Genomic DNA, 15,065 nt, shown 5'->3' with positions numbered 1-15,065 from the left:
CATGATTGGCTTGACATAATTAGCAGAACAAGAAGCATCAGCAACCTTTATCTATTATGTTGAGTCTTCTGCTTCCAGAATGAAGAGTCCGTTATGCAATTTACCAGAACCAATTACTTGGCTCGAAAGGATCTGCTTTATATAACAAATAGAACCACGAAATATGAGTTCATATTGTGTCAGTAATTTTGCAACTGAAATCAAGTTTACCTGAAATTCAGGTACATATAACACATCAACCAGTTTCAATGATGAAGATAAAATGACTGTGCTAGAGTGCTGTGATAATACCTTATGACCATTAGGAAGCGTGATCATTATAGGTTCAATTTTCTTAAAATAAGAAAAATGAGAAAGTGTAGAACTTATATGATCAGTTGCCCCTGTATCCACAACCCAATGGACAGAAGGCTTACCATTATTGGCGCTCAGAGCCATTCCTTGAGTAATTTGTATCATGTGTGCACTATGAGATGCAGTGCCTTCATTTCCAGATTCCATCTTAGTCTGGTGGAAAAGATCAGTAAGGTTTTGATACTCTTCCTGACTAATTGTAACAGATCTAGCATCTTCTTTCACATCACTAGAGTTCTCAGAGATTTCTACTGCATTGGCGAAAGCTACATTACTCATATTTCGAAAACCTAGTGGATATCCATGTTTAGCATAACATGTGTCCACTGTATGATTATTACGTCCACAATGAGTGCACAATTTTGTTCCTCTTCCTCGACTAGCCTTGAATCTGTTCGGAACAAAATTACGAGTACATTGTTGAGCAGCAGTATATGCTTTTGTATCAATACCAGCCTCAATCACATTTTCAGTATTCATCTGACGTTGTTGTTGAATTACTAAAGAGAAAGCCTTGTTCATACTTGGAAGCGGATCAATTAACATGATTTGAGGACGTACGTGAGAGAATTGGTCACTTAAACCTTTCAAGAATCTTATAACTTGATTCTGTTCACGACATTTCTTGAATTTCTCAGCTGCTCCACAGGTACAAATTGGTATTGGCTGTAGATTCTCCAATTCATCCCAAAGAGTTTTCAGCTGAGTGAAAAACTCGCTTACTGTGCATTCTCCCTGATGCAGATGATGAACATCTTCTTGTATATCACCAATACGAAATACATCCGTTTGTGAAAATCTCTCATTGAGATCTTTCCAAACTTCATGAGCCTTTTCCATCCATATGATTGATTTTACAATAGATCCTTCAATTGAGTGGTGAATCCATTGTAAAACCATCGTATTACAGCGGTCCCAAGCAGCAAAAGTAGGATCATTTTCTTCTGGAATCTTGAAAGTTCCATCTACTAGACACAATTTATTTTTGGATCGTAAGGCCATTTTCATCGATCTTTGCCAAGAATGAAAATTCTTGCCGTTGAGAAGAGGAGTAACTAGAACAAGATTCGGATTTTCTGATGGATGCAGATACAATGCATTAGCTGGGTTCGTGAGATGATCCGGGAGGGAGCTTTGGTTCGAATTCGAATTCACCATAGTGATTAAGAGGAAAATCACGAAAGAAAGTGACGAAAGAAAGGTTTCAGATAACAAGAAGATACCAGAGCCCCCTCAGAGCTCTGATACCATATCAGAACCCAAGGAGTAAGAGAGAAAAATGAATGAGAAATTCATATCTGAATATTGCATTAATGAAAAAGTAAGTACAATATGAACAGGTACTCCATTTATATACATGGAGTGAAAACAGAACTAACTAACCGAACTATCTTCAGTTTTAACAAACTCTACAAAGCCAACTACTTATCTAACTAACTCACCTACTGATAAATACAATCATCTGATACAACTCGTATACTGATGATAAATAACAAATATCAACACGTCCTATTTACGTATGTAATTTGCTCCCACATTGTGTTTTGTTTCATTAATTAGGAAGACTTTTCAGAAAATAGAAAAGAAATTCAAGAAAGACACGTATATCTACATGATAATTTTCCCTATTTTCGACGGCATGCCTTAATATTTTAAGGGAAAACATTTTCTCCTTTTAAAGGAGAAAATTTTTCTCATGTTACTGACTCATAATGTAAGTGTGGCCCACAAAATAGTGGAGAGAGAAAAAGTTTCAAGGTGAGACCCACTTATGCTATGAGTCACTAACATGAAAAAAAATTTCTCCTTTAAAAGGAGAAAATGTTTTCCCATATTTTAAATAGATAAATTGTTCTCAATACGGTGTTCTTATTCCCTTGTAGCCTCTTTTCGTCTAATTAAATATCTACTAAAACCGTCACTAAAACTCTTTTTTGTTGTAGTAATTATTTAAATCGCATGTCCAATGTAATCTGTATTATGACATTTTATCTTGTGATATGGTACGATGCATATACTATCCTAAGATTAGCCAAATACTCTACGAAATAACTGTTCCTACACTTCTCAGTTACAATGAGCATTTTCTAAAAATATTTGTATATGCTTAGTTAATGTATTCTTAAGAGAATATTCTCATGATTTTTTATTTCATTGGATCTGATTAAAATTTTATATTTTGAGAAATTTAACTTTGATTTAGATTTATTTAAAATTTTATATTTGATATAATTTATTATCTTTTGAGTTATAAATATTTTATATTATTATATAATATTAAAAATTTTCTTTTTCTCTTAAAATATCTAAAACTCTAGTCAGAGTAAACCTAAAGTACTCTAGGTAGCTTATTCAACATCAATAAACCTAAATTTTTGTTATAATTTTTCTTTAGCTGGCGAAATTTTTTAAAATAAAGCGAATAAACCTTGTGATAATTATTTCTTAATTCCTTCAGAATCATAATTCCCGATTGGATACTTAAAAGGAGGAACAGTCAAAAGTTGTAATTGAAATCCTTCTATTTTGGAGAAAAAAAAATGTTAACAAGTGTCCTTATGTAACTGATTAAAGAACTAAAAATGAAAAGCGCGCACTGGATAAAAATAAAAGGTAAAACTTCTTAAATTCTAACTATATTAAAATCTGTATTTTTATTATATACCTTAATTTTTAAATTTTTAACATGACCTTTTGAAAAAAAAAAATATCAATTCATATTAACTTAATTATTTTATATAAATTATTCCTTTTGCAGCCAAAATCAAGGTGACAAATTGAAACCATTAAGGAATTATACATTATTAGTCAAGCATGTAGCCCATCGCATATTTATACATACAATATTAATAACAGTAAATGGAATCATCTCAAAACCATATAAACAAAACTTGTGCCTGACAAGAATAAAAAAAAATAAAAAATTGAAGTCCCATTGCATAAAAAGCAATCCAGAATATGAGACTCCATGCGACATCATAACAATTTATTCAAACAACATATTTATTTATTCATACAACAATTCACCATATATAACTGAACAAGTTATGGAACCTTTAAAAACGTAAAAGAAAAGAACAACAATACATACTAAGACAAACAGGGTAAAATCTAAAACGATACACAGAGTTCACCTTAAAACATGAAAATCAAAATCACTAATAAGTCACTGTGGCTTATTGTTGCGCCTGCAGAAACTGACACCTCTATTCTTTGGATCACCAGGACATGTTCCCACGAATTGTGCGCTGTTAAGGCAGGAAGAGGAACCATATTGGGAATCTGGTGGACAGTCACCCCGTACTGCTGTAAATTGATCGAGCGACCCAAAAGAAATTGGAGGATCACTGGCAAGCATTCTTCGTAATCCATGTTGATCCATGAACAAATCAGCTTCGACATCATCGTCAACTTGGCAGTGAAGCCCAACGCATCCATAAGTGATGTTGTTCTCTGATGCTGATGAGTTCTTCTCCTTAAAAGAATCCGCAGCAACCATGTTATGGTTTGATTGGATGAGTGCTGTCACCACTATCATGAGCAACATTAGACAATAGAATCCCCTCATTTTTGTTGTAAGAGAAGGAAAATAAAATAAAAAGCTCTACCAATCTTGTGGGTGGCAATTTCCAATTCTTGCTAACATCAACACAATTGGTCTTTATATATAGATTAAAAGGATGACAAAAGGTTCCATATGAAAAAAATCTCTCTCTCGCTCTGGCCACTCATACAAAGATAACACAGGGAACCCATGATTCTATTCATATTTTATGAGTAGCTCTTCAAAATATTCAGCTTTAAATGGCTTAGATAAAAATTTTATTTATTTTTTAAATAACACGCATCCTTTAATTTATGGGGGGAAGAAAGCTTTTTATTGTTATATTATATATATTTTTGAGTAAAATAGGTTGCAAAAAATAACGTTAAAAAGTCTAAAATGCAATAAACAATAAGCAAAAAGTAAAAGTTGGGTAGAATATATATATATATACAATTTCTAAAAATAACACTGTTATCTTTACAATATTTCATTTTTTCTAATATCATTTTACACCTTTTTACTAGAAGAAAAAAAGAGAAAGAAGGTTTTTCTTCTTCTTTGTCTTATCTTTTAAGTATAGGAAATGAGGCATAAGATTACTACTATTATTATTCTAAAAATATAACATGTTTGGTAAGATTATATAAAAATCAAATAACCAAATTGCCCCGTAGAACAGTATTTGCTATCATGTTTATGTCCACGTACGAAGGCATGCACTAGACACGTGAACTCAACAAACTTCGTTAAAATCGATCCATTGCATTGTCTTTTTTATTCATTTATTTGGGCACTTTTAGTTTCAACTACTTTTAAAAGTTTTGCTATTTATGTACTAAAAAAAAAATTGTTATTTAACTTTTTATAATTTTATCTTTTTTTGTCATTTCCTTTATGTAAATTACTTTTCTGCAAGTTTGACACATTTATATTTTATGAGGAGTGATTAGTTTATATTTTTTTTTTACAAATTACACTAAGTATGACCGGTCATACATTATTGATTACTGTATGACTGGTCAGATATAGTATAGTTTGTAAACAAATTTTTTTTAAATATAACATTCTCCATATTTTATTAGTAATTTTTTTTTAGTACAAAAAAAGTTTAGGCGGAGTTAAATGTAGATATCCCATTTAAGTTAGGACAAAATTCTAGGAGGGTAGAAGGATAATATATAGAGGGAAAAATGTTTGTCTTTTAAATAACACAACTTGTGTCATTTTACTCTCACAAAGAGGTGGAACCAACACTTTTATATCTTTTTGTCCTCTCTCTTCCTTTATATATCACTTTCTTTCACTTAAAATGACACAACTTTATATCTTTTAAAATAATACACACTTTTCTCATATTTAGACTGTACTACCATCGCAATCCTCACTTCAATCAGCGAGATATACCACCAAGGTCATAGCAAAATTCTGGGAGGGCAAAAAAACGCATTACTAATGAAGCCCTCACATCAGTTAGTGATATTTAAACTCAAAACATTTTTTGGTATGAGCTAAATCTTTAACCAACCGCATCCACCCTTGTTTTCTATTAGTAAACTTTTTAGCAATTTATATTTCAGTTACCCAAGACGTCACATGAATTAACATCCTATAAGAGGAACTACACATTCCAACAGGCCTCCTTCCCAACCCCTTTCTCTTCCCTAATATCTTCCTTGTAAACCTTCTCACACACTCAAGAGCCTCTCCTCCCATTAAATCTTGCTTATGTTCTCTCGCTACTTTCGTATTCAGTTAAATATTTTAAACTATTTCTTGTTTTTTCATTACTCTTAATATTAGTTATTTTATTTTTTTGTTACATTCATTATCGATTTTAATGTTAGTTATGTCATTTATTATTGAGATGTGGTTTAATAATACATTTAGTTATACCATTTATTATTTATGCTTTACGAATCACATATATTTTTTAAGATAATTAGTACACTACTAAAAAATGCTTCTTCTTTTTTTTTACGGAAAAATTCCATCGAAAATGAAGTTTTCGACGAAATTAGAGATACTGTCGAAAATCTTTGATCAAAAATCAATGAAATTTCGTCGAAAATTATTGGGATGGTTTTCGATGGAAAATGGTTTCCGTCGAAAATTTTCCACAGAAAACAAATTCTGTCGAAAATTTTCGACGGAAAATCAATAGAATTGTTTCGAAAATTGTTGTTATGGTTTTCGATGAAAAATGGATTCTGTTGAAAATTTTCAAGAAAAAATCAGTGATATCTTACTATTACCATTTTATTGAGTTTAATATAGATATTGTGATATCTTATGTTTCTTTGCAAAATTGATGTGGTATTATAAGTTTAGTTTTTTTTTAAAATTATTAAATATTAAATATAATAGACACTCCATAAATTAAAAATGGGTAATACTTTTCTAATTTAACATGAGAGAAGTTTTTTTTCTACACTAACAAGAAATGTGTAGCCCACAAGTTAAAGAAAAATAAAAAAGAAAAGAAATTGCAAACACGTCTTTTCATATCTCTATCACATGAGATAGATATCTCCTACAGTTGAAGAAAATAATTTTTCATTAAAAATATATATTTAATATCAAAACATGTTCTAACGTGTCAAAATTTAACATTTTTTAAAATTAACGTGTCGAAATATTGTCTCTTATCTATGTCGATGTCGATGAAACATAAGTCAGAAACTCTCACAGATATTAGATGCCATATTCACCTGTTATGATTTTTATTTTTATTTTTGTAGATTTCCTTTAATTTGTGAAAAAAATTTGATGTCATTCTCTTTTGTTGTTCTTCTATTTTCTTCTTTTCTTCTCTCTCTTTTCTTTGAATACTGTGTGAGAAATAACAAAAAAGGTTGGTATATGAATATATGTGGGATAAAAGCTTGCAAGACCCTCTGATAATGGGTTTTTGAGTATGAGTTGGGGAGAGCAAGTTTTGCATAATATCATATGTTGCTAGCGCATAGGAGTTCTTGTGCCTTGGGATATTATATCAACCAAGCAATGTTTAGCTTGATGCAAAGTACTGTGGGAAGATTTGGACTTCGTGTTGTCAAGGATTAAGGTGGTGGGTGAATTTGGTGCGGATTAGCGGTGGTAATATGGGTTGAGTTCGGGGGTCAACCCATCAATCCGTTAAAACGGGGCGGGTTGGGCTGAGGTTTTCAACCCACCAACCCACCTCAACCCGCCCCGTCTAGAAGTGGGTCAAAACGGGTTCAACTCGCTGTGGGGTGGGTTGACCTGCCGGGTTATATTTTTATTTATTTTTTTACAATTAGGTAGTATTTCATTAGTCCTTAAATTTTTGTGATATTCAATTTATTTTTTTTATCTTAGTACTTCCTAGAAAAAATAAAGAATAACAATTTTATTTATGATAAATGTTATCTATATATAAATTTCTAAAAAATGTTTGACAAATATTAGTATACATTTAAGATTGAGACTAAAAAAATATAGAGAAGTGTGAAATAAAATAAAATAATATTATAAAAATTCATAAAATATAATTTATTTTTGAATTTTAATTAATTGGTGGGTTGGTGGGTTGACCTGCCAATCCACCACAAAACGAGATTAGTTTATTTTTTCAACTCATATTTTTTGGCGAGTCAACCCGCCCCGCCCCGTTTTTGACGGGTTGGTGGCGGGACGGGGCGGGTCGGGGATATGAATTATTTTTGTTGACTTATGTATCTAAATTTGTGGGTTGTGAAAAATTAAATAAATGTAAAAACAAGAGAAAAAGAATGAAATATGAAACTGAATAGAAAATGGAAGAGAGGGAGTAACTTCTCGTAACAAAACATTAATGGAAGAAAGAGAAAAGAAAGATGCATAAAAAAACACAAAAGAATGAAAGAGAGAGAGAGAAAAAAGTAGAGGCAAAAAGATATACACAAAAAGCTTTATGATAAAACAAAAAACAAAAAGATATGTCACATGTCTCACTTTTATTCAGAATATATTGATATTTCGACTATCTAATTTGTTATTATTTATAACAAATTAGGTGACCACGGATAATATAACCCATTTGCAAACTAAATTTGCTATTTATTATAGTAAATTTGCATGTGTGGCAATTTGTAAAATTTTATATTTACCTCGCATTTGAGCAATTTGTTTTTGAAAGAGTGGCACATGAATCACTCTTCTTGAATGTTGCATTACAGTTGGCCGACCTATGGTATAGTTCTGGAAAAAAAATTAATTTATTATTTTTTTAATAAAAAATTATGAAAATGTAATTATTTTGAAATTAATTACATGAATATAGCAATCAAATACGTTCACATGCAGCAGCGGACCTACTTGGGTGCACATGAGTGCAAGTGCAGACCCTAACTTTTGAATTTTGTTTTTTTGTTTTTTTGAGTTCACTACAATGATGTGTTTATGAAGGATTTGAATATAGGGTGTGGTTGCTAGTATATATAGCCTAAAGGAAGTGGAGGTTGCAACGCGTGGATTTGATCAATGGAATGTGATTGCGGAAGGAGAGTATAGTGTTGTGTATAGAGGAGTTTTGCAAGATGGTTCTGTGGTGGCTCAAAAATCTTCTTAACAACAAGGGTAGAATGTGTAGACATAAATAATATTTTATAAGTCCGCTACTGCCCACATAGGACGTGATCCAGTAAAGATAGATATGCCCATGTGAGACGTGACCTAAGAGAGAGATACGCTCACATGGGACGTGATCAAGAAAGAGACACACTCATATATAGTGTGATCCGATGAAAAGAGACACGTTCATGTAAAACGTAACCTAAAAAAAATACGCCCATATAAGATATGATTAGGAGAGAGACACGCCAAGATGAGCGTGACCTCCCTGGTCCTAGTTTCAAGAAATGGGGAATAATAAAACTTGAGTGGAAGAAAATCTTGACAAATCCATAAGACTAGACTTGGCCTATGTTGGCTGACCCTTTCCTGCGCTCTGACTTGTAATTTTTCAAGTTTCAAAATTTCAAACCTTTCAGCTTTCAATTTTCAAACCTTTCAGCTTTCAATTTTCAACCTGCGACACAATAAAACCACCAAATCATCATGTGACTGTTGGAGTACGGATACGAATCGAAGAGAATTTTTTGAATTTATTTATTTTGATCATTTTAAATGATTAAAATAACTCAATATGAAATATTGAATATATATTATATTTTTAATTCAATTTAATGAGTTATGCTTTTATTAGATTGAGCATAATAGATACAAGAACTGAAGAATTGAAAAAAGGCTTCAACAGTGTTAAGTTAAGTGTCTCTGCGCAAAGGCTTCAACAGTGTAAAGTTAAGTGTCTATGCAAAAAGTACATAATTAAAAAAATACATCACACGCGTTGTTTTTTAAAAGTAAAAGCTGAAACTAGGACAAGGGAGGTCAGTTTACATTGAGCGTGTCTCTCTCCTAGTTACGTTTTATGTGAACGTGTCTTTTTTTATTGGAATACGTTTCATGTAAATGTATTTGAGTGTTATATTTGTGTAATTAATTTCAAAACAATTATATTTTCATAATTTTTTATTAAAAAAATAATAAATTAATTTTTTTTCGTATAGTTCGTAATTGTGAATATTGTGCATTTCGTTGGACAAGAAATCGCTGGATAAGATTTCGGATTTCGGAGTGTCTAAAATTGGACCCAGTAGGGTATTAAAATTGCATGTTACCACATAGGTCAAGGGTAGCCTTAAATATTTGGACTCGGAATATTCCATGACTAAACGGGTGACCCACAAGTTCGATTGATGTATAATCTTTTCGGATTGGAGTTTGCTTGAGTGTTGAGTGGTAGGCCACCTTTGCATCATGAAGTAGAGTCACGGGGAGTGAGCCCGATCGAACATGCCACGGTTAGCCACCCCAAGCCGTGCGCTACTTATCTTTTTCTTTTTTTTTTATTTGGTAACATAATATGTATAGTATAATACTGCCAAAAGAGGTCATGACATGTGGATCAATTTATAGCATAAAAATAAAATTTGTATACTATGTATAAAAAAAAATAAAAAAATATATTTGTATTGAATAAAATAACTTGCAAAAAATTCGTATCGTGTTGCATGTTAAATTCATATCGACTAGTATATTTTTTTAATTATTATTTTTTTAATTTTGACCCAATTTTTTAATTTTTTTTGTTTGACTCTTATTTTACGTGTTATTCGTGTAATGCCATGTCAACTCGCAAAAAATTTGTGTTTTTGACATAAATAAAATTTTGTATCATATTCGTGTTAACGTATTTATATTGTGTGAATCTATTTTAACACCGCTGGCTACATATGTTTTTGATTTCGCTGGGCATTGATAAGTCAATGTACCTTGAGTTATTCTCACTAAATCACTTTCGAGTTGTTGTAGAGTGGTTGGGGAGCTCATATTAGAAAAGACTATCACTTGTTTATTAAATGAGGTTAGACGATAAATTCACAATAAAGAGTCTCATATCACATCTCAATAGGTCCTTTTACTATATATTATATATGCTTATCTCACTCATTTCTAATATTGGATTACTATTTCTAAATACTCGGTATACTCATGTCTATCAGTCATTGGGCAGTGGCCAAAGGGAGCCCAAATTAAAGAAAATTATCATTCATGTATCAAATAAGCCACAGCAACGAGTTCGACATCATATTTCAATCAAAAATTTTAAATTATTGAATTTATAATTTCTTTCACTTATATTTATTATATTTATCTCATTCATTTTTAATATTAGATTTTTTATCACATACACTTAAAATTTGAGTAAATATCATTTTTGATCTTTAGCAAATTTCACGATATCCGTTTTAGTCCCTAGCAAATAAACAGGTCCATCGTGGTCTCTAAAAAATTCAAAATGGACCCATTTTAGTTCTTTTAGAAACTAATATGGGTCTTTTTTGAATTTGTGAGGAATCACGATTTGAACTAAATGGGACAATTTTGAATTTCTTAGGAACCATGATGGACCTTTTTATTTGCTATGGACTAAAACGGACCTAGTGAAATTTACTGAGAACTAAAAATGATATTTACTCCTTAAAATTTCAACCGGAATCAGAAGTGAGGTCGAATTAATCTCCCTCATACACAGAATACAAGAGTTTCGTCTCTAGTCTTAACTAACTTTTCTAAAAATCAAACTTGATTCCGCCAACTAAATGTGCTACTCTTTAGAATTCTACGTGTGGATATGTCAGCTCACAGCAGCTCACAGCAAAAGTTTCTTGAATATGATTTTTATTTTTTATTTTTTATTTTTATGTGTGTGTATTTCTTTTTTAAAATAACTGAATGAGCTTTTGACAAAAAGTAAAAAATAAAAATAAAAACAAGTTCAAACACTCAATAAATTAACAGATTTTGAGTTTTTCTATCTAACTAGATTATTGTCTTTACTTATAAAAAAACCCACTTGAATCAATAATCAATCATTATTAAAATGAAATGTTGCTTCTAACTACATTCGTACAACGCAAAAAATTTCATTTTACATTTTAAAATATATATTTTATTTCGAGATGCTGATTCGATTTTTATAAAGTTATAAAAGGAAAAAGTGTTTATCATTTTAAATGATACAATTTTATGTCATTTTTATTAAACTACATCGTTTTGGTATATTTTTGCATTCTCTCTCATTCACTTTCTTTTTCTTTCTAATTTTATAAAAAAGAGAAAATGTAAAAAAAATATTAAAACACACCAAAACAACGCAATTTTATTAAAAATGATATAGAGTTGTGTCATTTAAAATGACAAATGTTGGAAATCGAGAATAACACGAAATCGACAAAAAACAGAAAAAAGAAGAGAGATTGACACAGTGATTTACCCTAGTTCACCCAATATAGGTTACGTCCAGCTTGTCTGTAATATATTCACCTTATTGCCACTCGTTACAAGTCACTCGGTTTACAAGAAAAATATTAGGGGTGTTCATCAACCGATACAAACCGATTCAAACCGCGGCGACCGAACCGAAAAATCGATAACCGATTAAACCGAAAACCGAAAAATCAAAAACCGAAAAAAAAAATCGAAAATTTTAATTGAATTGGATCGGTTTTCGGATGGGTTGATGAAAACCGATCGAATATATTAATTCCCCTTTACCTACTTGGTCATTTCCCCAATCATAGCTCAAAAATTTCTAAATCCAAGACCCATTAACCCATCAACTAAACCCAAGAAAAAACCTAATCACATCTCATCAACAAAATTTCATCTATGTAGAGCTTCATATCTCATTGCCCAAACAAAAAACTATACTATCGTTTACTGATATTTTTGTATTTCAAATTTTTTTTTTTACAAAGTCAATATATACAAAAGATGTTATTTGCACAATAATCATGAAACTAATTTTACGATTTTCAAAAAACCGAAAACTGATCAAATCCAAACTAAAAAAAATTGGATTAGATCGAATGGGATTTGAAAAAAAATGCAAACCAAATGGATGATTACATGATCAAACCGAAGGGATTGGATCAGATAATTTTTTCTTTCAAAACTGATCCAATCCAGACCGCGAACACCCCTAGAAAATATAAATAGGATTAGAAAATCCTAACAGCAGTTATTCATGAGCCTAAGCCCAAACTGCTAAGAAAATTACATTAAATCAGAGGTCCACAATAGTACCTAGTCTCAATGGACTTGGGGGCGCTGCCCCCCGGACTAGAGGTGGCAAAACGGGCCAACTCGCCCCGACCCGTCTTAAAATTGCAAAAAACGGGGCGGAGCGAGTTGACCCGCCATTTGATGGTGGGTTGGAAACATCAACCCACCCCGTTTTGAGGTGGGTTGGCGGGTCAACCCGCCTTAAAAATAAAAAATAATTAAAAATTAAAAAAAATTATATTTTATTAATTTTATAATATTACTTATTTTTATTTCACACTTCGCTTAATTTTTTTTCAATCTCAAGCCTATAAATATAAGCTAATATTCAGTCAGATATTTTTTAGGAACTTATTTTTGCCTTTATATATGGATAATCTTTGTCATAAATAAAGTTTTTTTTTCTTTATTTTTCTAGGGGAGTATTAAAAAAAAATGTATATCACAAAAGCTTAGTGACATATAAAATACTATCTAATAGTTTAAAAAAAAAAATTGACCCGCGGGCCAACCCGCCCCGACCCGTCGTCAACCCATTTTGACCCACTACTAAACGAGGCGGGTTGATGGGTTGAAAAGTGTAACCCAACCCGCCCTGTTTTGGCGGGTTGGCGGGTTGACCCGTTGGGTTCAACCCGTATTGCCACCTCTACCCCGGACCCCCGCCTGCTCACTTGGGAGTGAGACCTCAGTTGCCTTTCTGCTGATCCCGACAACAAGGGCCCTCATCAGCATGCGAAGTATGAGCAATACCCATTATTAAAAAATGATATAAAGTTGTGTCATTTAAAATGACAAATACCCTTCCCTGTATAAAAATAGGAAAAAAATTCAATGTTTTTATTTTTATAAATTTTATTGAAAAGTCAATTTTTCGAAAATTGACTTTTCATCGGTTTTATTTATATTTTTTTTTACATATTGAAAAGTGATTTTTTTCAAAAGAAAAAATTCCACAAAAAAACTCATCTTCCTAACCCGTTTTTTCTAAACAATAAGAAAAGTAAACTTTTAAATTTAAAGCAAGGGATATATTATATTTATAACTTTTTTATTTACAAACTCAATTATGTATTTTGAAGAATACACACTTAAGTGATTGTATTTCTCGAAGTATATAATTGAGTTTGTAAACAAAAAGTTTATAAATATAATCTTCCCTTAAATTAAATTATAAATAATAAGTCAAGTATGTAGTCCATCACTTATTTATACATGCAATATTAGGATAATATTTTTCTTATATTGCATAAATAAAATATTATCTCATACATTCACATAGTCACATTCATTTTTTAAATGGATCTCATAAAAAAAAAAATTCTGATCACCTACGACTTTTTTATCTCTCTTATTTATTATTTAAGTAGAAGATAATACTTTTTTTTATGCACCATTAACAAAAGTATTTCCCACGATATTAATAATAGTAAATAGAATCATCTCAAAACCATGTACACAACTTGTGCCAGTCAAAAGAGAGAAAAAAAGGGTCCATATATTGCATAAAAATTAGTCCAGAATATGAGACTCCATACCATATCTTTATTCATAACACATTATTTTAATAACATACATAGTTACTCCCAACCTCCAAGTGGACAAATTCATTCATCTGAAGACTCATAACTTCCAACATATTTATTTATTCATACAACAATTCACGATATATATAAGTGACGATTTATGGAACCTTTAAAAGCGTAAAATAAAAGAATAAAAGGCAACCACGATAAAATCTAAAACGATACACAGAATTCACCTTAAAACATGAAAATCAAAATCACTAATAAGTCACTATGGCTTATTGTTGCGCCTGCAGAAATTGACACCTCTATTCTTTGGATCACCAGGACATGTTCCCACGAATTGTGCACTGTTAAGGCAGGAAGAGGCACCATACTGGGAATCTGGTGAACAGTCAGCCCGTACTGGTTTGTTTTGGTTGATTGTCTCTAAAGCATTTGATTGAGGAGCACCGGCAAGCATTCGTCGTAACCCATGTTGATCCATGAACAAATCAGCTTCGACATCATCGTCAACAAGGCAGTGAAGCCCAACGCATCCATAAGCGACGTTGTTCTCTGACGCTGATGAGTTCCTCTCCTTTGAAGAATCCGCCACGGTCACCACTATCATGAGCAACGCTACACAAAAGAATCCCCTCATTTTTTGTCGTAAGAGAGAAAAAAAAATAAAAATAAAAATGAAGAAGCTCTACAATGGTGCCGATTTCCAATTTCAACACAATTGGTCGTTATATAAATTAAAAAGGATGACAAAGGGGTCCATGTAAAAAAAATCTCTCTATCGCTCTCTTCAAAAAAAAATAATAATTTAAGAAGCGGGACCAAAGACTTGGGGGTCCCTCTGTATAGCTGTAATTGAGCATTTTGTTGGACGAGAAATTGGTGGATAACGAGTTCTGATTTTAGGTTATCAAAGTTGCATGTTATACCACACAGGTTAAGGGTAGCCTTATATTTTTGGACTCGGAATCCTCCGTGACTAAACGGGTGACCCACAACTTTGA

The 15,065-nt window shown here is 31.7% G+C and overlaps 1 protein-coding gene across 1 annotated transcript; it reads right to left on the bottom strand.

Annotated features, from left to right (window-relative positions):
• Positions 1-3,291: 3,291 nt before the first annotated feature.
• LOC133309270 (uncharacterized) lies at positions 3,292-4,045 on the bottom strand. The gene has a single exon (XM_061510024.1). It carries the CDS (start codon positions 3,920-3,922, stop codon positions 3,521-3,523), a length of 402 nt encoding a protein of 133 aa, XP_061366008.1. The 5' UTR covers positions 3,923-4,045; the 3' UTR covers positions 3,292-3,520.
• Between the last annotated feature and the right edge of the window lie 11,020 nt (positions 4,046-15,065).

This window comes from Gastrolobium bilobum, unplaced genomic scaffold (genome assembly GCF_033153095.1).
Source record: "Gastrolobium bilobum isolate Gb01-03AN ecotype WA unplaced genomic scaffold, APGP_CSIRO_Gbil_v1 utg7600, whole genome shotgun sequence".
Classification (NCBI taxonomy): domain Eukaryota; kingdom Viridiplantae; phylum Streptophyta; class Magnoliopsida; order Fabales; family Fabaceae; genus Gastrolobium; species Gastrolobium bilobum.
Note: the sequence above shows the minus strand (reverse complement) of the source record. Positions and strands in the feature narration are given on the sequence as shown.

Bases quoted from the DNA above. Each gene is read 5' to 3' on its own strand.
- LOC133309270 (XM_061510024.1), bottom strand. From the start codon at position 3,922: ATGAGGGGATTCTATTGTCTAATGTTGCTCATGATAGTGGTGACAGCA.